This window comes from Natator depressus, chromosome 4 (genome assembly GCF_965152275.1).
Source record: "Natator depressus isolate rNatDep1 chromosome 4, rNatDep2.hap1, whole genome shotgun sequence".
NCBI classification, from domain to species: domain Eukaryota; kingdom Metazoa; phylum Chordata; order Testudines; family Cheloniidae; genus Natator; species Natator depressus.
The window spans coordinates 110149293-110171531 of record NC_134237.1 but is presented as its reverse complement, the minus strand read 5'-3'; the positions used below and the strand labels follow the sequence as shown (position 1 = coordinate 110171531).

Below are 22239 nucleotides of genomic sequence, written 5' to 3'. Positions count from 1 at the left end.
AAGTGGCTTTGACAAGAAGTACATTCACTACTTGACATTGACATACACTTGTTTTCACTACAGCCACTGGTAGCAACCCTTCAGTATTGGCTACACTGCTGCACGTGTGCGGTCACTCCTACTCGAGAGCTACAGTAGCTGCCATACAGACCCTTTGGATTGAATAACATGTTGCGTTAGTGTCCTTAGCCACGGGGCCTCCCTTTCTCCTCCACCAACATGCCCCCTTTCCCTGCACGCCAGTAGAGTGGGTACTATAGGGAAGTGTTGGTTAAGGTTGAGCAGAGGAGAGCAGATTCTGCACAGGTGGTGTAGCCATCGATTCAGTGGCTAACCTACTTGTTCACTGTAAGTGGGGTAGAATGGCCAGTTCTTAGGGATATGCAAGAAATAGCCCTTATCCCAGCACAAGATCAGGCTCTTATCTCTAAGCAGACTGTCTCACATCTGCATGAATACACACATTATCTTCATCACCCGGTTCTAGGTTAGCTCACATTATGGCATATTATACTTCTACTGAAGAGCAGCAGTATAGTGGCTGAAATATTAGGAATGAACTAGCTGAAGAATAAAAATTAAGCTCTATCCATCTACTTATTGTACGTTGCTCCCCAGGGAATCTGAGCACCTGTAAGTGTTCAAATACTAACAACACAACATGATTTGCTATTGTACTTGAACTGTTTGTCTTACCTTCATGGAAGGAGTTAAGCATCCAGGATTAGTGTTGAAAGAAAAGGATCTATTTGGATGAGATTCAGTGCTGGGTAAAAGCAAATGCTGAAATTTTCTTCCCTCCTGAAGGGAAATAAAACCATGTGTGTCCTTGGTCTGTAAGCACACAATGTTCAGAATGGCCCAGAGCAGTAAGAGAGCAAGAACTTGATGAGTTGTGTGAAATGACTAGCAGATGGAGCCTTTCAGTATAATCTGAAATTGTTAATTATGAGCTGGACCTAAGCACTGGGCTTTGGCAATTGAAAAGACCCTATTAAAAGATTGAAAGGCTTTTTGCAATACTTTTAAGCAGATTCACTATCTCATGTTAACAGCATGGGGGTTTACATTTAGGAAATGGAATGTTTTCCCATCTCATGTTACTTCTAATGAATGTCTCAGTCTTGTTGAGTCAAGTAAGTGGCCTCATTCCACTGAAAAGCTGCTATGGAAAGGGGCAGGAGTGTACTTAGAATAGTGTACGGGCCTGGCATCCTAGGTTTATCATTAATACTCTGCTGGTATACCAGTTGGATAAATTAAGAACTTGATCCTGTACCATAGCAGTCAATGGAAGTTTTGCCATTGACTTCAGTGACAGCACACACATTATACAGTATACGTCCACCAAGGAATGCTCACCGTCAGCTGTTTGATAATTTCTTCTCTCTCACTTAATTTATTTTGCAAGCAGCCTATAAGGTGCATATCTTCTGGCCTGGACTCTCGCTTTCTTGGTTTCTCTTCTAATTCTTTAAGTCTGTGTCAAATAAAAAATGCAAACACTTTCATCCAGATCAGGAAACAACTTCATTCAAGGCCTAAGAGTTTAGACCTCTTTGACCCATCATAAACCCCATCCCTGAAATCCAGGAAAATATTCAGGGCTCCCCTGACAAAACTGTATTTTTTAAAAAAGAGGGATGTGGTGAAGAAAGCACACATTAAATGCAAATGTGCCGCCCTCCGCTCCTGGGCAAAGTTCAGCTGAAGTCAACCCTGTACACTAGGTGTATCCAGCTCACGTTGTCGGTAGGACTCTGCACAGGAACGAACAGGGATCTGTGCTAGCCACTCCCCAGGCAGGATTTGGGCCTCAATTCACATAAGCTAAATTTTTAAATGATTCAGTGGTGATGGTGAGCAATGCACTACAGAGAATATATTTTATTTATTCTTTTGTTTTAGCTGGAAATTGTCAAGAGAAAGGAAGCCTCCAGCCTCCTCAGGACTCAGCACTCAGATAAAACACAATCAATGGCTTGGACTGCCCCCTCCCATTGCCATGCTACAGGGCTGCCCGGGGGTAGGCAAGTGGGGCAATTTGCCCCAGGCCCCGGGCCCTGTAGGGGCCCCCATGAGAGTTTTCGGCAGCACTTTGGCGGCGGGTCCTTCAGTGCTGCCGAACACCCCCGGAGTGAAGGACCCGCCGCTGAAGACCCACCACCGCTTCTTCCACTCTGGGTCTTCAGCGGCAATTCGGCGGCGGGGGTACTTCCGCTCCATGTCTTCGGTGAAGTGCCCCGAAGATCCGGAGTGGAAGAACCCCCGCCGCCGAAGACCCCAGGCCCCCTGAATCCTCTGGCATCCCTGCCATGCTACCACAGCTGTGATTGGTGCAGCCACTTGATTTAAAAGGGAGGGGGCTGGGAGCAGAGGGTTCTTCGTGAGGGATGCTCAGCTTTGGAACCAATTCTTTGCATTGTCTGAAACAGCCCAGAGGTGCTGACCTTCAGGGCATGGTGAAAGGTGCCTCGCTTTATTCAGGCTTTCGCAGAGGGAGCGGTGCGATGGAGTCAGTTTGTGTCTGCGGGTGGGAATTTTTGGGGGGATTGAGTTTCACTGGCTGTTGTGGGTTTAAGTAATAGTTATTTTGGTTTTTTTAACTGATGTCAGGAGTGTCTGTTGTTTCAGATAGGCCTTTTTAACATTAAAAAATCAAAACTGATAATAATAATAATTAATAATAATCTAATAACCACTTTGCAGTTACAGAGCACCTTCCTCTAAAGATCTCAAAGCACTTTACCAAGGGATATTTCCCATATTTGTGAAATGGGAAAACTGAGGCACAGAGTGTGAGCACTTTGACCCAGAGCCAGGAACAGAAACCAGGACTCCTGACTCCTAGTCCCTTGCATCTAACCTAGAACATGCTGCTTCAGCAACTACATGGTTTATCCTCTGTCATTCCCACTTTGGTCCCTATCCTAAAATACTTACACACATGCTTAACTTTACTCACGTATGTAGTTCCCTTGAAGTTAAGTTAAGCATGTGTGTAAGTGTTTGCAGGATCAGGGCCTATGGGATCATGATGTAAATTATTTTAAAGTTGGTAAGACTGATGACGTGCATAAGTGCAATAGTGCATGGTGTTATTTACTTGTACTGATATTATGTTTGTATAGATTTGCACAGTCAGGCATATCTATGCTTCATTAGAGTATATTTGTGCCTTGTTTGAGTGCCTGGGAAATAGTTATACAATACACTATTATTCCAACACTTAAAATATTCCACCCATATGTAATGAAAATAATAATTAACAATAATTAATTCTTATCACTGATATAGTGAAACATCCTTACTGCAGCTGTGTCTTATTGAAATCACTTACTCGGTTTCTAGGGAGACAATCTTTGCTTGGAGATGGGCCTGAGCACTACTGAAATCAGCTATCATGTTCTGGATTTCCTTACGATGCTCTTGTTTCAAGATGTCCAGTTCTTTCTGGTGCTTGACCTTGAGGTCTTCTTCCAGTAGCCTGTCAAAATTATGTTAAAAATTATGTAAGTCTCAAGTGTTTTAACATTCATTATTTAGTTACTGATGGGTAAAGACTATTAAGAGCTCTGATTTTTTTAGGCTCGGGAGGGGGTTATGCACAGCATCCACTGATGGGGCTCCTGTGGAGTTCAGCCAAGGATAAAAGATATCAGAAATATTTAGGATATCAAGCTGAAATATATGAATTAATGTTATAACTCAAGGCCTACAGGCATCACGCTTGTAAGATATTAAGCTTAGCCAAATTAGGCCTTAGGATAATTTATGCTAAATTATCTTTATAATATAGCTAAATAAGATAAAAATCAACTTGCTGAGCTTGTGTTTGTGTGAAATAGGCTGATGTTTTGAAAATAACTGCTGAGTTTGGATAATAACAGATCAGAAGACATCGCAAGATGATTGTTGGCAGCTGGGATGAAATGTTAAAAGACTTCCTTAAGGTAATTGCCTGTTACTATGGTGATAAGGTGACATAAATGTTAAGTATGTAAGAGTATAAAGGGAACTAATGAATTAGTCTATGAAAAACAGGGCACCCCAAAAGTCATGGAGTATGGAAGTTCAAATAAGGAAAAGGGGGTGAAACCTTCATAAATGTGTGAACCCCAGTGGGCCTCAGCGTAACACTTTATAAAAGTTGTATCCTGGCCTGCAAACCTTGGGGGAGACACCAGATTCACAAATACTGGTGGTGAGGATGATGACTAACACTTCTTGTTTTTCGCAAGGCATGGTGTGGGTAATGCAAATACTATGCGTTCTGTATGGCCTCTCTCTCCTTTACCAGACTGCAGGTTGTGTGTTGCTGTTTACTTTTATTAACCAACCAGTTATTACAGAAAGAGCACTGTATAGTCTCTGTGGTGCACCATGGGGTCCCCCTTCTACTGAAAACCTCTCTACTGTAGTCGATCTTGGGGCTGAACTCTCACAGATTAAAGTAGGTGTAAACCCTCTCCTTGGGTTGGGTAATTAGTTAAAGGAACCCATAACTATAGGTAAGACTACAGGAGCTTCCTCTGGAATTTAAAGCTGGACCCCACTGCATGACTCTCCAGGGAATGGGGATGGCCAGCTGCTCTGAGAAGAGGCAAACGATCCTTTGGGCTACAGGGTCTGAGCCTCAGCCAAGTTGCATTTGTGTTCAAAGGGGGTCCTGGCCCACATGATGCTGCTGGCATCCTGGCTGTAATTGGCTTGAAGCACCAGAGAAACACCAAGGACAACAGTCAATCTTGAGGTTGAAAGTGACATAATATATTATGTGAATTCCCTGTTAACAATATTTATGTTTAGTTGTTTGAGGGATCTGGGAATTTAAGCTGAAGCTCTTTGATACTGCATTTAATTTGACCATGGTACCGCATGAGAAATACTTTACACTTGGTTTGAGATCAAGATTATGGGACTAATACTATAAATGTCACTAACGATGTAAATGATCCCGTTGAGCACGCCAGACTTTCACATGTTTATCTGACCCTCTCACACACAGCACCTCACTTGGTGACAACTGTGAGCTAAAAAAATCAGGCCATTTTTTTACAAGTGTGGCCCATGACACCTTAACATAACATATGTAGAATTTGCTCTGCTGCTTAGCAATTAAAACTCTCAATAACAGCAGTTATAATAAGCTGGTGTATACAAATCTCGCTCCTCTTTGTGGTGGGCCTGTTCTGTGCTTCCACCCCCAACTTATGTGAGACATGACTGCAGGCTACAATAGTCATCAGTTGGAGCTTCCAACTGAAAAACAACTTGCAGAAAAAAAGAAGGGAGAGTCAGTGCCCTGAAAGGAACAGTATCAAATTTACATGCACATATGGCACCTTAAATTTTAAAATACTATTACTGTCCTTCCCAAACAGGGCTTCAGATCCCAGCTCCTCCAATGTGTGATCTGCAAAAAGAAAATCCAGGGTATCTGTAATGGCTGGCACATGCATTGCACCTCATGCCATGCTACCAATTGCTTGTCTGCTCCATTCTATGAGTTAGCAAGGGGTTGAAATTAAATAACTGGTATTATGACCAGCAATGACCATTTGGGTCATCCACTCTTACTCCTTGCATTCTGCTACTGTAATGAGGTAATTTGATCTACTTCCCTTATCCTAATACCCAGGTGCTCTCACTGTTGAGAATGTTTACACCGCAAACTTTTCCCCTAGTGTCTATCCTGCATTTCTCCTTTTTTAGCCTCAGGTCATTGTTCCTTTTCCCTATCATCTTATCAGATTGTGAATAATTATTTCCTTCATGAACACAGGTTCTAAATACCTCCAAAGTAACTGGAAGCGCTGTTGAAATTAGACACTGTGGTTTGCATTTCTTTCTGTTGATCTTGTTGCAAAGTCTCCAGTTCTTTTTAATACTTGACTTAGTTTAAAGTCACCTTCAAGTCAACTTCCAAAATGGTGCAAGAAGAGGATTCATTCCTATTCATTAATTAGTTACTGACTGATAAAGGCCAACAGAGTTACTCAGGCACTCCTGAAGGTAATGAGTTTCTCAATATGTTCCCTGAGTTCTCTTTCTAGATTGTCCTAGCCAGATTTGTAAAGGGCCTGTCCAGTGGCTGGTGTCCATCTGTCGTACAAATTGAGTAATTATGGACAAGCATTCTATACCAGTGGAGAAGCTTTTTGAAAATGTGACTCTAGATCCCTCAATCTCTCCTCATTTTCAATACAACACTAGCAACGCTGAGTGATGCTCAGGTAGTTCCCTCCTCCAAAGATCCCAAAGCATTCAAAACACTTTACAAACTATGAGCCAAACAATCGCTGCACCAGCACAGGGAAGCCCTTATGCTCTAGAGCAGGAGATAGCCTACACCCCTTGCATGCAAAGGGGGTGAGGCTGCAAGCACTGCAGCAGTATCCAGTGCCCCAGTGGGACATCTCTGGGCCATGATCCTGTGCCCTATTGCCCCTGCACACTGCCTTATGGCTATGTTTAGGGAACACACACTACACCTTTTCCAGTCATGCAGTGTCGCCATCTTCACTAGTGAATGTGCTCCTCCCTCTGCCCAGGAGGCAAATTGTCTGCTCCTGGCCTCTACAGGCACAATGCCAATAGCTACTGCCACTTCCCCTTCCCAGTGCAGTCATGGATCTCTCAGCCATAACCGAGCCCCATATATGCAGGGATCACTTCAAGTATCATTCAAAAACAGTCCCTGGGATGTCTTAACACTTGGCTGGTTACTAGCTGAGGAGCAGAGATTTTTTTTTAACCCTGTGGGAAGCCCTTATTTTGGAAGGCTGAGACTAGTTCTCAGTCAGACATTTAGAACAAATTTAGTGTGTAGGGCATGGGGGAAGTTTTGGACTGGTCAACCTTTAGTTCCCTTCATTATAATATGAAGGTAAGTAGCGTTCCCTGGTGGCTACAAAGAACACATTTCTGTGTCATGTATTTAGATGGATGAAGCAGTAAACATCAATATTTTCAATGCAGCAGGGAAGGGGAATGCTGGCTGCACCGTTAGGAACTGCAAAAAGTGAAGACCACTTTTGAAAAGCTCCAAGCCTAAAATATAATTCTCTTTAGGAAGGATAAATTCAGATCTCTCATAGCATTTGGAAGAATATTGATGTTAGCAATATGCTGACCCTGTATGAGGAACCTGTGAAGGGCAGTAATATAAGGCAAACCTGTGTTTCTTCTCCTTGTCCCAAAGCTGTGTAGACTCTTGCTTCTGTAAGTCCATCTTTGGACTGAGCAGCTCCATTGTGTCCTTTAGAAGCGAATTCTCTTTCTTGAGCCCAGCAATCTCATTCTGACGTTTCTCCAGTTCCTCATTTAGAAATTTAATCTGGTTTTGGTTATGTCCTTCCTAAGAAAAAGGCCAGAATTAGCTATTTTTATCTGCTGGTTAAATTTCTCACAGGATTGCAATTGGTGATCATGATTGAGAGATTCAGTTGTGAATAAAACAAGTGGAACACAAAGTTTATGATGTACAGCATGGTTTATATAGTTCAGATGTTATCATGTCACTTTCAAATCCGGTCATTCAGGACTGTTTTCTCTGTTCCTAGCAAACTGCCAGAAATAAAACACCACCACCACCACCACCACCATCAATAAAAGTTTAAGGATATGAGTCAAAACAACAGAAAATATTCAAACAGATTTTAGGAATACTTTCTATGAACAAACTTCTGTGGTCAGGATCTTTTTAAAGGTGCCAGGAAGCTGCATGAAATGAATGAGTCTATAAAGTAACTGAATATAATGAGAAATTAACTGGCTATAATATAACCAAGGGATTGGGTACTAAAATATATATGTATTCATCTTATGTAGTACAGACACACACATCCCCCACTAAACTCTCACACATGCACACACAAGTCAAAGTTTTCAAACCTAGATGCTTAAAGTTATGTTCCTAAATCTGTAGTTAGACACCTAACAATAAACATCAGTAACTGTCCTAAATTTTAGAGGTGCTGAGTACCTGCAAGTCATTAAAATCAATGGTACTCTTGCATGCGCTACACCTCTAAAAATCAGGCCACTTATTTTAGGTACCTATTGTTAGGCACAAAATGTTTGAAAATTTGGGGCACATTGTATATCAGGGAGAACAAGGAGCAAGTATTTTTAAACACATGAAACGCTGAACAATACCAAACACTGGAATGGGGACAGACTCAGTTTATAAGTTTCCCACTGAATAAGAGAAGAAAGCTACACAGACTCCTAGTGCAAATGCTACACTTTTCATGGACTGGTAGCGTTGGTATTCAATTAATCCCTGATAAGGGCTTGTGGATTTACAATATCAAATGTGAGTGCAGTAAGATCCCCACTGCCACCGACATACACAATCAATGTTGAAATTAGTGATCATTTGGTTGAATGTTTATTTCTGTTGCAGATCATATTGTCAAAATGCTGCATGAAATACAAATCTGCCCACCAAACTGTTGATAAACAGTGCTAATGCCTTTTGACTGTGACTCAAAGGAAGGCGACCCCGGCTGTTTCTAAACAGGAATCGTGTCATTTAAAAACCTAAAACAGAGTTTTCACTATCTGATCAGTAACACTGTATGTCAATGAAGTAAAAATTGGAAGCTTGCCTGTTGCTTCTTCAGTGCTCTCACATTCTTCAGCTCCGTCTGGAGTTCTTCCATTTGTTTTTTGTGACCGGTGCAGGATGCGTATTGCTCCGACAGCTCCATCCTCAGAGTTTCTAGCAACAATAACAAAAGACATACCAAGGAGTGAAGGAGGTAAGAGGCCAGACATAGGGCACATCTACTTTTGCAGTAGAAGAAGTTAAAGCATTAAGTTTTGTAGAGGATTGTAAAGGAGTCCCACATGTAGTAGGAGCAGTATAGGGCTGATGTAAATGGCTCTATACCAACCATAGTCCCTGGCATAGGAGGGACCAGGCTGGGGGGAGGGAGGGGAGCTGATCAGAGCAGGAGGGGACATGCTATATCGCTGAGCACTACAGAAATTCTGGCCTGCACCACAGCCAACTCAAATCACTCAAAATCCTTACAAATCAATGGTGTTGCATCAGTGGGTAGAATTTTGCCTATTCTTTTTCTTTATATTGGAAAGGTACATTAAGAGATATTTCTGTGTACATTACACTAAAACAAAGTCAACCAGCATGTAAATCTATGAACAGTTCTCTAAAATATGAGAGGTGTTTATACAGAATGTATTAGTTTCATGATCAGTTTTTAGGGTACCCTGGAAGTATAACCTGGAAAGTAAATGAAATATTCATCTTTTAACCTCAAATTGCCTAAAGCTTAAACTTACATTTGATCTTATTTTTCCAGCTGTGGTTGCAGGGGATGATATCTTTAAGAATATTCATATTATTCTTTTTTTCAACAAGAAAGCCCCTTTAATAGTGAGCTTGAATAGTCTGGATCACTTCCTAGGGAATGGTAAAGATGAATCCTTTTTCTTTGAATTTAACACCTCCTTAGTGACTAAATTAGTCTCACATAAGGTTCTTACACACACTTCTGACTTCCCAGCTTCTCTTTTCTGTACAGCCAGCTACCAACATCAGTGAACAGCTGATTTTCTAACATCACATTTTTTCATATTTCTGCAAATGAGTAAGTATTTTTTAACTTCACATGGGCTTGGTTCTTCTTTTTGGCCCTTGTTCAACAAAGCCTGTGCTTAACTCCTAGCATGCGAGTACTCCTACTGGCTTGACTTTTTCTGCTACTCTCCTTTCACCTCTGGGTGAGATTCACCACTTTACAGAGGGCCAGCAGAAGACCTCTGCACCACTTTGTCACACCTATAGGGACTTAGAGATGTGCAGGCCTGCAGTAGCGCTTGGCACAAGGATGAATTTCCACCCGTATGTCCAGTGTAGCGGAGTGTCCATTTTTTAATGGCATTAGGCTACTAGTTAGGTATAGTTAAGTGGGTCTAAACCATTTTATTATACAATAAAATATATTGATTTTTCTTATGATTTCACATGACAAACAACTTAATTGTAATTAAAATAGTGTGCACCCCACGAGTATTGCTTTTTTAAAAGTAAAAATGATAACATTTGCATCATTCAGCCTCACTTTTTCCCCACTTTTGAGCCAGGTGTAAAAACCCCCCAAACACTTCACTTATGACCCAGTACCAGGTAAATCACACTGGCTAGAAACAATCAAGACTGAAGACTTTATTCAATCAAGGGCTATGCTGGCAATTTGCCATGAACCTGGGGGATGTGCCTAATTTGCAGAAAGTGGAGCAAATTGAAGCCTTTTAGCTTTAAGGTGTTGTGCAAAGAGACCAGAGGTCGCAGCACGCAGTGCTGCATCTAGACCTGAGCATGTTCAGCTGAGATATTTGCAGATCACAGTAATAAGATGAAGGCTGCTGTTGGCAGCATCATAGAACTCAGTGGGACACACTTGGCCCACAGCTGATCAATCCTGATGTAAAAGAAACAAAGGAAATCCCACAAATTTCCAGCTATCACGTACTGATTTACTGTGTCTGCAAAGGCAGCTTTGTTAAATAGGCCACTGACAACTAGGAGCTAAGTTAACAATAAGCATGTATGGCTAAAACTTTGGGAAATACAGCAGGAACTGACAGAGCTGGGTTTGTAGGGCATGGAATCCATGGAATGACCAGAGCATTTCTCAAATCATAATAAAGTAGGAAGCTGTATGTGACATGTGGCTTGTTATACCTATCCATGCAGCTTGTTGTTTTTGTTTCTGTTCAAGTTCACCATGTAATTCTTTCTTTGCCTTCTCTTCCAAAGCCTGTACTTCCAATCTGTGAGAGTGATGTTGGATTTTGATGCTGTCATCATATTTTTTCTTCAAATGTTCTTCTGCCTCCTGCAAGTAAGATAAATACATGTAGGGCCTAATTCACCCCTTTGCTACTCCAGCTTTAATGCAAGGGTGAATCAGACCCTTCATACACACAGCATATTTAATTTGCAGCACCACCAAATGTTGCTATTTCATCAATACAAGATTAGCAGAAGACTCAAGACAAAATAAAACCAAGCAACAAAGGAACAGAAGAAGTTTTCCAGACTTCTTATAGTAGAATTTGAGAGGTTTTCAATGTTTGTATCAACTGTGAAACACAAATGTTGAAGATTGTACTATTAGTCATTAGAAAGGTAATTTTTCTTCAGCTTCCAGTAAGGCCTCAGCTTTATTGGTTATTAGTATATATTGGCCAAAACCTGCGGTCCTTACTTGGTCCATACTTGGACCAAAAAAACCTGCCCTTGTCAGTGAAATTTTGACTGAGTCTAGCCTGCAGGATATGGCACTATGTGATTGGGACATTCTGAGGGCCAAATGCTCCCCTAAATTAGATCTGACTTCATTGTGGTTTTCCAAGTGTCCAAGGCAGAATTTGTAAACAAATGGTCTAAGTTAAATTCCTCCTGGGATGGTTATACCATGTATAGTAGAACCTCAGAGTTACAAACACCAGAGTTAGGAACTGACAGGTCAACCACACACCTCATTTAGAACTGGAAATATGCAATTAGGCAGAAGCAGAGACAAAAAAAAAAAAGCAAATAAGTACAGTACTGTGTTAAACATAAACTACTAAAAACATAAAGGGAAAGTTTAAAAAAAGATTTGACAAAATTAGGAAACTTTCTGTGCTTGTTTCATTTAAATTCAGATGGTTAAAAGCAGCATTTTTCTTCTACATAGTGAGTTTCAAAGCTGTATTAAGTTCATGTTCAGTTGTAAACTTTTGAAAGAACTACCATAACGTTTTGTTCAGAGTTATGAACATTTCAGAGTTACAAACAACCTCCATTCCCAAAGTGTTTGTTTCACTCTATAACTAGAAAAGGTAATTTACAGCAGGTGTGCAATCTGGATATGAAGTCAATGTCACAATCACATGGATATTTTAAAATTTACCTTTTTCTTGAATGGAAACCTCCCTTTAGGACAATACACAGTATGAACTTTGATTATTATTTTGTCAATGAGGTAAATCTACATAAGCATTTAAAAGCAGTGGTTTTTACACTTGTATAATTGATTTTTTAACACTTTCTTTAATCTGTACACATTATTATAATAATCAGTTTATTATATGGTAAATAAGTATTCTATGTAGAAATGAGTTATGGATGAACCTGAGAAAGTCAGAGTCCTATTAACAATATGCTTAAAATATATATTTCTTAGGAATTTCCTCTTATTTTTGAGGCCAGGCTCAGATAATTCCTATAAAAACATATCATGCACAGTGTGATCTATATTCAAGCACTGACATAAAGAAATAAAGCACAACAGCAGAGCCATGAGCAATCAGAACAGCAGGGTAGCCTGTTATTTGAAATAATATTGACCTATCTTTAGGATAACTGGAAATACCTGAATTTAGAGAATCATCTCTCAGCTTATAGTTACCCTAAAATGATTTAAGTCTGACCCAAGTAAGCAAATAAAAATAAACAGCACCAATGTCAGTACAAAACTACCTTGAGTTCCTGATTTTTGCTTTTCTCTAGTATTTGTAGAGCTCTCTCATGTGATGCCTCCAACTGTGCTTTAACATTCTGGCTTTGTTGAATGGTGTCTTGAAGATCCTGCAAAAGCTTCTCCCTCTCTTTGCTGAACTGTAGCGTCTGCTCCTTCAGAGATTCTTTGAAGTTATTTGCTTGTTGGTCTAATGTTTGCTTCAGCTGAGCAACCTTCAACAATGGTACAATTACTAGGCTGTGGTTAGCTGTTAGCCTCATCAATTATTATTTGTATTACTATAGCACCTACAAGCCCTAGTCAGGACCACACTCTGGTACGTACAGTACAAACCACTGCACTCGGCTGCTTCGCAGCATCAAAACAGACTCATCTGAAGAAAGCGTGTTCAGTTTTACTATATTTTATGAACGTGTGATGCTCTAAGAAAACAACAGGACATTCATTTCCTGGTGGGAGAGAGCCCTTATTTCTCTCAACAATGACCCTACGGGCCTATCTAGCGCTGAAAATCGTGGCCAGCTTGAAGAATGGTGGATGCCACAGAACACCTTGAGGATGGAGGTGTTAGACTGGTGGGAAGTAGAGCAGGTCTGAGGGCTCTGCAGGGATGCTAATACCCTCCCAGAAAGAATATAATGAAACACTACCATCCTTTTTCCACCAACTGTCTGGTTAGACTGCATCAAGTAATTTACTAAAAAAATAAATAAAGCATCAGAGCTTTGATCTCTTATCTTCCCAAATCATCTCCTGCTCGTGTGGGTAGCCCATTGTCCAGGCTGCATAGTAATGAAGGGCACAGTTCAAACAGCAGGTTCAAGAGCACAGTTAATTGAGTGGCATTTGAGTTGTGACACTGAAGGGTCCAATGACAAAATGGTAGATGAAGAATTTAGTGCAAAACTCCCATTAGCGGTAATGGGAGTTCTGTGCATCACATCCTAGACTTATGTTGTGTGCTTTCCCTCTCTCACCATAACAAATAAATACAGAAGAAATAATATTTACTGTATGAGTAACTAGAATTACAGCTTTCTCTTTTGGGGGCAATGGGGCCATTTAGTGTATGCTCATTCCCGTTTTTTTTTTATTGCTACATTTTCTAAATAACTAGCAACAGATTTTTCCTAAAGGCTACCATGACAAAATTCACTGCTACAGATGTCTCATGAGCCAAGGAGCACATTTACCATGTAATGTCACTAAGAGTTTTGTCACTGTACCTGAGCTTGTAAATCCGTCTTTTGGTTGTGCCATTCCTTCTGCAAAACCTTTGCTTCTTTTGCCTTCTCTTTCTGTAAAGAAGTAAGAGAAGGCTGCCTGTCTTCCCTTCTGGGAACACGTGCATTTTCCAGCCTTAAAGAAACAGAGCCCATGTTGTTAAAGATAGAGCCTCGCAGGCCCTGTAATTTACTTAATGTGATAAACACATTTCCAGATAGGCAATAATTTGACCATTCTCCAAACTACTGCATGCTCATTTTACTCTTCTTCAGTGTGGTCTGGGTTTTCTATGTTTCCATCAGCTAATTACAATTACTTGTCAAGTGGAAAAGCTTTATTAGCTGCTTATAGTCTACAGTTGCTTTGCTCTTGTGGCACTCATTCATGTCTGCAGTGGCCAGAGGGAGGTGCTAATGAGCAATGCAAGACCACATCCTCACTCCATGCTACAGCTTCCATGCATTTTCTCCCAGGGTCTCAATGTGCTCCCTCTCCCTAGGTGCTTAGTCCTTCCTGCCGGGGATGAGCATGCCTGCTGCTCTCCTTCAGGGGATGAGCACTTTCCCAGCAGATTTTCTTTACCTCTCCCCATTTCCAGACACACATGGCCCATCCCCGAAGTACTCAGTGTGCCCTTATCCTTCCGGGGTTCAGCACAAAACCTCCCCAAACCGCTGAAAGGATGTAACTCCCAGGGTCTCAGGATACTCTCCTCTACAGTCTCCATTAACATACTCCAAGTAAAACCTAAATTCCAAGTCACTTTATGACTGGAGCCCTCTGATTGCACTGTACCGTGGCTTGACTTCATTTCTGGTCCCTGTCTGTGCTCTTAAGGGCTCTTGGCCTTTGCCCCTTTCTCTCTGCAGTTTAGACCTGTCTTTCTGCTGCAGAAACGGCTCCTGGGATTAAAAGAAAAAGGCAAGTATCAAGCTTGCTGTTAGAGACACCTGCAGCTTAATTAAACACAAGCTCTTTATTTCTATTGCAAAGTTACTTTAATTTGCTATTTGTAATTTTTTTTCTCAAATTTATTTCCTCTGCAAAACAATCAAAAGAGAACGGGAAGGAACTTTGCATATAAATGGCAGGGCTGCTGGTGGCAGGGCTGGTATTGTTTATGGCTTTGAGTAAAATAAAAGCAGGGTAGTCTTTGTTCCTTTGTATGTGATGATCACATGAAGAATGCGGTAATGAATCTGCCATGGCCATGAATTTGCAACACTGGGGACAAAACTCATAAGCAGCTGTTCCAACAACACAGGTCTCTAGCACCTGAGCCATGTCTCTCCCCTAGTTAGAGATGATTTTATATCTGTATAGGCCAGCCGTAAGAGGGACTAAGTCTGACATTCCATTCAGTTCATGGATACAGCATTGGTGCTCATAAGTGCAAACCAGAACACTGTAGTCCCTCCACTCAGGTACTGTTGTCCTGGAGTGTATGAGACTCACAGGAGATCAACGCCAACATTCAGGCACCAGCTGCCTATAAATGTGTGGCTGCTTGGCACACACCTGTTGCATCTGATTCTCCTTTGGGCGTCAGACATTCAAGGATGAGCTTGGTTTAACAGGGTAAGGGTGAGAGAAGACTATATAATACAGTGGCTTGTGTGAATTTGTCCCACTGTCCTTGCTGGATATATTTTCCACTCTGATCATATATTTCCTCCCCCTCGAGTAGCTGCCCAAAGGCCTGAAGTCCCAGCAGTACTACAGATAGTGGGGATACTCCTGTAGCTCAAGCAGTAGAAGTCCGTGTTTTGGATTGCGATTACTGGTGCTGCATGTGTAGAAGTTTAGCTGGGAAACATGGCCATTTGCGTCCATGGATGCATTACTGTGTTTGTACTTAAGACACGATAGAAGGCTGCAAGCAGCCATAAGCCTTGCTAAAAAAAGCTCTCTAGCAGGGCTGCCAAGGACAGAAAGCTTATCTAACAGGGAAATTGAATCAACCCTGATGATTTTTTTATATATATCAGACTTCCCCAACTCACCATTCATTACATGCATAGAGAAAGTTGGAAACAAATTCAAGTCTCCGATGTGTGGCCAAGTCTGTACCATTGCCACATCTTTCAGTATTCACCGTGGGAGACTGGGAGATGTGCGGACTGGATCAGGGGCTAGATGTGCAAATTGGAGCTTTTCACATAGTTTGACAGGTCAAATCAAGCTGAGGTCAGTAGCGAAAGAAAGTTACAATCTGACAATCTATATGAACCATTGGGGTGGCCTATGCAAAGTTAGGTGGTAGACTCAGTCTAGTGCAGGGGTCGGCAACCTGCGGCACCCGTGCCGATTTTTATTGGCACACTGCTTCCAGCCGGGGTTCCGTCCACCGGCCCCGCTCAGCCCGCTGACAGTCTGGAGTTCCAGCCGCCGGCCCCTTGCCAGCCGGGGTCTCAGCTGCCGGCCCCTCTCAGCCTACTGCTGGCCTGAGTGAATGGAACTCCAGGCTGGCAGCAGGCTGAGCGGGGCTGGCAGCCAGGACCCCAGCTGGCAGGAGCTGGCGGACAGAACCGCAGACCGGCAGCGGGTGAGCCGCTGATGGTCTGGGGTTCTGTCCGCCACCCAACTCAGCCCACGGACAGTCTGGGGTTCCAGCCGCCGGCCCCTTGGCAGCTGGGGTCCTGACCATCGGCCCCACTCAGCCTGCTGCCAGCCTGGGATACCAGCCATCAGCCCTGCTCATCTCGCTGCTGGTCTCGGGTTCCAGCCGCCCGGCCCCCTGCCAGCTGGGTTCCGGGCCTCCAGCCCTGCTTAGCCCTCCTGCCAGCTTTGGGTACTGGCAGCCAGCCCAGGGCTCTGCTCCTGGCCTGGGCCCAGTGCTCTGCAGCCCTTATCAAAAATTACACTTCAATTAGCTTAAAAACTTGAAAATTTGAAAACTTTGTATATTACAGTAATCGTTAAAAAATGTATAATGTTAATAAATACATAGGTTTGATGAAACAAAGTAGTTGTACTTACGTGCCTGTGCTTAATTTGTGTTTTCGATGATTTACCTTCTAAAAAAATCTCGCATGTCTCGCACCCCCAGAAAGGGCATCTCGCACCCGCAGGGTTAAGAACCACTGCACTAAACTGATAAGATCTGCATTTTAATTTAATTTTAAATGAGGCTTCTTAAACATTTTTAAAACTTTGTTTACTTTACATACAACAATAGTTTAGTTATATAATATAGACTTATAGAGAGAGACCTTCTAAAAACGTTAAAATGTATTACCGGCACGCAAAACCTTACATTAGAGTGAATAAATGAAGACTCGAAAGGTTGGTCTAGTGTCTAACGGACAGGTGCACACATCACAAAAAAAATCACACACCATGTTAGTTATACTGAGACTTGTTACTTAATGTATATAGAAACGAAACTAGTTCCATCTAGTGTCCTTGTGCCAATACGGCAAGAAGCACAAGTTGTGCGTGTGCAGTTCAAATCACTCTGGAAGGAGTAAACACTGTTTAATCTGCGGTACATTTAGTGCCATCTACTGGCAAAATTATATACAAGCTATTTTGAGCCCACTAAAAAAGACTGATAGGAATAAGCATTCAGGTTCATTTATCCCAATACAATATGTACTCATTAAGATCAAATGTAAATTTAATGCACCACATCAAAGGATACATCTGTCTGTTCACTTGTAAACAGAAGTAAAAACAGCATGTATAATGTGAGCAGCTAACGAGTGTAGTCCAAAAAAACACCTTTTGCCATAAGAGATTCCAAAGTCACAAAGTCAGACTAAAAATAGGACACTTGGGGCAAAAAGCTGCATTTCAGAACTCCAGCTCAGGACTGAGGGCCGGTATGTGTGGACGCCCCCCAGGAGTTACAAAATGAGTGGGAGGGCCCTGCATACTGGGCTCTGCAGAGAGTATAGGCCCAACCCTGCAAACCTTTATTCATGTGAATAGTCTTCACCTATTCATATAGTCCAATTGAGTTTAAGGGAAATGTTTGCATGAATAAGAACTATTGCATGAGTAACTGTATCCAGGCTCACACCCTATTATTATTAATTAAAATGGGGTGATTTTTTTTATGTTTTAAACATTTTTATGTAATGTTCTAAGGGAGTAGTCACACTGGCTATAAATATACTTAGTGCAGGCAGATGCTGGGTGAGCTTCCTTCATCCACCTGCCAACTGCACCCACCTTCCAACATTGCTACTATTTTAGCCCAAGGTCTCACTGAGAAAGAGATGGTGAATCAGTTCAGGTCTGTGATTTGGCCAACTGGCCACTTAGGCCTAAGATGAAACTAACACATTTATTGTGACTTGTGAGCTATGGAGGTCATGCTGTTTTACCACATGTAATGGAAAGACAGCACTTACTGAAGGTTTTAGATACTGCTATTGCTGATAAAATTGGCCTTCAAAATAACACAGGGATGTCTACACTTCTGGGTTTACTCGTGTTGAGCCACAGGTTTTTGCCCCTAGCATTCACACTGGAAGCCCTTAGACATGCATCTAGGCTAGGGGCTGTAGAATATGAGGAAACATACCCGTTTGGGGGTGTGGGTAAGAGAGTGTGTCACCATCTGACCCACCTAAGTACCCTCCCACTTTGTGATGTGGGTGTACCAATTACAAGGTGAACCACCCTTGAGACAACATAGTCCTCCACTGTCACTCCCACAATTCCCTGTCTGTATGTTCCTGCCTTTCTGCCCTCTCAGTTCCCTCCCACTTGTTCTCTATGGGCCAGAAGTTACCCACTGTTTATGTTTATGTTTATGAACAGCTTGTGCTGACAACTCACAGATGCCTGCCTGGCCATCTCAAAATGGCTGAATCCCAGCATGCTGCAAGCTGCCAGGAGAACCACACCAGGTGCTGCCTGGTGATCCAGAGCCTTGGCTTTAGTAGGAGCTGGCATAATATTCATCTCAATGAAAAGATTTCAGAGGCTAGTTGAGCAGGGCATCCACCGGACAACAGTGCCATGCTGGGAGCAGATTAAACACCTCAAGTCCATGTACTGCAAGGAAAAGTACTCCAACTGCCAGACTGGTCGCATGCCCCTGCTGTGGGGAGCTCAGCATGGTGCTTGGCTGACAGCACAGACATGATTTCCTCCTGATTGCAGAGGGTCTTGTCGTGAGGCAGGAGGAAGGAGAGGCAGGTGTGACAGGAGCTGCCCATAGAACTTAGTGCTCCCAGTCAGGACCCCCAGCAGGACGGGTTAGCAGACAGTGCGTGCGGATCCCCTCAGGTCCTGTTTGGGGTGGACCACCCTGGGGAGACAGAGGGTGGAGCTGGACTGGGGCCCCGATCTACAGCCTGGTAAGCACCAGTCATCACATTTTCTATTATTACTGCCAAGTACTTCTTCTCTGGTACATGAGGGCAGGATTTTGGGATATGACAAGTAATTTTTTTTCATGCAGGAGGATGCTAGATTCCAGGAGGACAAGTGTTTATCTTGGGTGGTGGGTACTACACTTCGACTCCCCTATGGGATATTCCCTACAAACTGCCACTGCCCCACCATGAGCTACCCAAATTGGATGCCAGGAGTAAAAAAAAATTAAACACCACAGAATACTGTTTATCCTGGGTGGCAGCTGCTTAACTACAGCCACCCATATAGAATTCCCACCCACCCCCTCCCCATGCTCGCAAGCTACCCAAGATGGATGCCAAGCAGGAGAAAAAAAATGAAACAATTATGTAAATTCAACACTCTGTTTCATACATTGTATCCAATTAAGCCTTCCTATAAGGGTACAGAATTCATGGCCTAGCAGGTATGAATGTGGAATTTTGCCAGTAATGCCTTTTGTAAAACCGGGATTGACTACGTAATGTGGCTGTATTCCTTGGTTTTCCCATCAACTACTGCTTACAAGCCTATCTGGCTGCAGCAACTGGTAGAGTTAATTGTGACTGACATTGCTTTTAGTTCATTCATCCTGTTATTGGTACAGACACTACTTTGGCAACCACATGCCTGTTCCCTATGGTAGCACTTATACGTCCATGGGGCTTCAAAAAATGGTAAAGTTCTTTGTGACTGTCACTCATTCATCCTGTCAATGCTACATTTGCATTCTTTGGCTAGACAACATTTGTCCCACGTTGTGGTGATGGTATGTCCATTGCAAGTCCATTTTTATCCTTCTGGACTATCTGAATAGGCCATTTAAGATGATTGCTCGTGCAGCAGGTAGTTTTTTCTCTTGATGGGGCAAGTGATGTTTGGGGCAACAGTGTAGCCAGTGGTATTTTCAGGTTGCTGGTCTTGAGTCCACCAGGTTCTTAGGAGTTACCCCTTAGCTGCTACACCATGGTAGTGCACTGAAAGGCCACCCCAACCAGTCTTAGGGTATGTCTACACTATGAAATTAGGTCAAATTTATAGAAGTCGGTTTTTTAGAGATCGTTTTTATATATTCGAGTGTGTGTGTCCCCACAGAAAATGCTCTAAGTGCATTAAGTGCATTAACTCGGCGGAGTGCTTCCAAGGTACCGAGGCAAGCGTCGACTTCCAGAGTGTTGCATTGTGGGTAGCTATCCCACAGTTCCCGCAGTCTCCGCTGCCCATTGGAATTCTGGGTTGAGATCTCAATGCCTGATGGGGCTAAAACATTGTCGTGGGTGGTTCTGGGTACATATCGTCAGACCCCGTTCCCTCCCTCCCTCCGTGAAAGCAGCAGCAGACAATCATTTCGCGCCTTTTTTCTTGAGTTACCTGTGCAGACGCCATACCACGGCAAGCATGGAGCCCGCTCAGGTAACCGTCACCATATGTCTCCTGGGTGCTGGCAGACGTGGTACTGCATTGCTACACAGCAGCAGCAACCCATTGCCTTATGGCAGCAGACGGTACAATAGGACTGGTAGCCGTCATCGTCATGTCCGAGGTGCTCCTGGCCACGTCGGCCAGGAGCGCCTGGGTAGACATGGGTGCAGGGACTACATTAGAAGTGACTTGACCAGGTCATTCTCTTTAGTCCTGCAGTCAGTCCTATTGAACCATCTTATGGTGAGCAGGCAGGCGATATGGATTGCTAGCAGTCCTATTGTACCATCTTCTGCCGGGCAGGCAAGAGATGAGGATGGCTTGCAGTCTTTCTGCACCATCTGCTGCCAGCCAAAGATGTAAAAGATAGATGGAGTGGATCAAAACAAGAAATAGACCAGATTTGTCTTGTACTCATTTGCTTCCGCTCCCCCCACCCCCCCTCTAGGGGACTCATTCCTCTAGGTCACATTGCAGTCACTCACAGAGAAGATGCAACGAAGTAAATCTAGCCATGTATCAATCAGAGGCCAGACCAACCTGCTTGTTCCAATAAGAACAATTACTTGGGTGCACCATTTCTTATTGGAACCCTCCGTGAAGTCCTGCCTGAAATACTCCTTGATGTAAAGCCACCCCCTTTGTTGATTTTAATTCCCTGTAAGCCAACCCTGTAAGCCATGTCATCAGTCGCCCCTCCCTCCGTCAGAGCAACGGCAGACAATCGTTCCAGGCCTTTTTTCTGTGCGGACGCCATACCAAGGCAAGCATGGAGGCCGCTCAGCTCACTTTGGCAATTAGGAGCACATTAAACACCACACGCATTATCCAGCAGTATATGCAGCACCAGAACCTGGCAGAGCGATACCGGGTGAGGAGACAAGGTCAGCGCGGTCACGTGAGTGATCAGGACATGGACACAGATTTCTCTGAAAGCATGGGCCCCTGCCAATGCATGCATCATGGTGCTAATGGGGCAGATTCATGCGGTGGAACGCCGATTCTGGGCTCGGGAAACAAGCACAGACTGGTGGGACCGCATAGTGTTGCAGGTCTGGGACGATTCCCAGTGGCTGTGAAACTTTCGCATGCGTAAGGGCACTTTCATGGAACTTTGTGACTTGCTTTCCCCTGCCCTGAAGCACATGAATACCAAGATGAGAGCAGCCCTCACAGTTGAGAAGCGAGTGGCGATAGCCCTGTGGAAGCTTGCAACGCCAGACAGCTACCGGTCAGTCAGGAATCAATTTGGAGTGGGCAAATCCACTGTGGGGGCTGCTGTGATGCAAGTAGCCCACGCAATCAAAGATCTGCTGATATCAAGGGTAGTGACCCTGGGAAATGTGCAGGTCATAGTGGATGGCTTTGCTGCAATGGGATTCCCTAACTGTGGTGGGGTCATAGACGGAACCCATATCCCTATCTTGACACTGGAGCACCAATCCGGTGAGTACATAAACCGCAAGGGGTACTTTTCAATAGTGCTGCAAGCTCTGGTGGATCACAAGGGATGTTTCACCAACATCAACGTGGGATGGCTGGGAAAGGTACATGACGCTCGCATCTTCAGGAACTCTGGTCTGTTTCAAAAGCTGCAGGAAGGAACTTTATTCCCAGACCAGAAAATAACTGTTGGGGATGTTGAAATGCCTATAGTTATCCTTGGGGACCCAGCCTACCCCTTACTGCCATGGCTCATGAAGCCGTACACAGGCAGCCTGGACAGTAGTCAGGAGCT

The 22239-nt window shown here is 43.2% G+C and overlaps 1 protein-coding gene across 2 annotated transcripts in view; it reads right to left on the bottom strand.

Annotated features, from left to right (window-relative positions):
- The window catches only part of FAM184B (family with sequence similarity 184 member B), a 97053-nt gene that overhangs the window by 1841 nt on the left and 72973 nt on the right, over window positions 1-22239 (bottom strand). Inside the window, exons 8-16 of one of the 2 annotated variants that reach the window (XM_074951627.1) lie at window positions 14526-14632; window positions 13730-13862; window positions 12503-12715; window positions 10718-10871; window positions 8616-8728; window positions 7179-7360; window positions 3341-3487; window positions 1363-1480; window positions 697-801 (exon numbers count right to left, since the gene is read on the bottom strand). In XM_074951627.1, the coding sequence (XP_074807728.1) occupies window positions 697-801; window positions 1363-1480; window positions 3341-3487; window positions 7179-7360; window positions 8616-8728; window positions 10718-10871; window positions 12503-12715; window positions 13730-13862; window positions 14526-14632 (1272 nt within the window). The remainder of the gene's footprint in view (window positions 1-696; window positions 802-1362; window positions 1481-3340; window positions 3488-7178; window positions 7361-8615; window positions 8729-10717; window positions 10872-12502; window positions 12716-13729; window positions 13863-14525; window positions 14633-22239) is intronic. The other variant, XM_074951629.1, reaches the window with a different exon arrangement.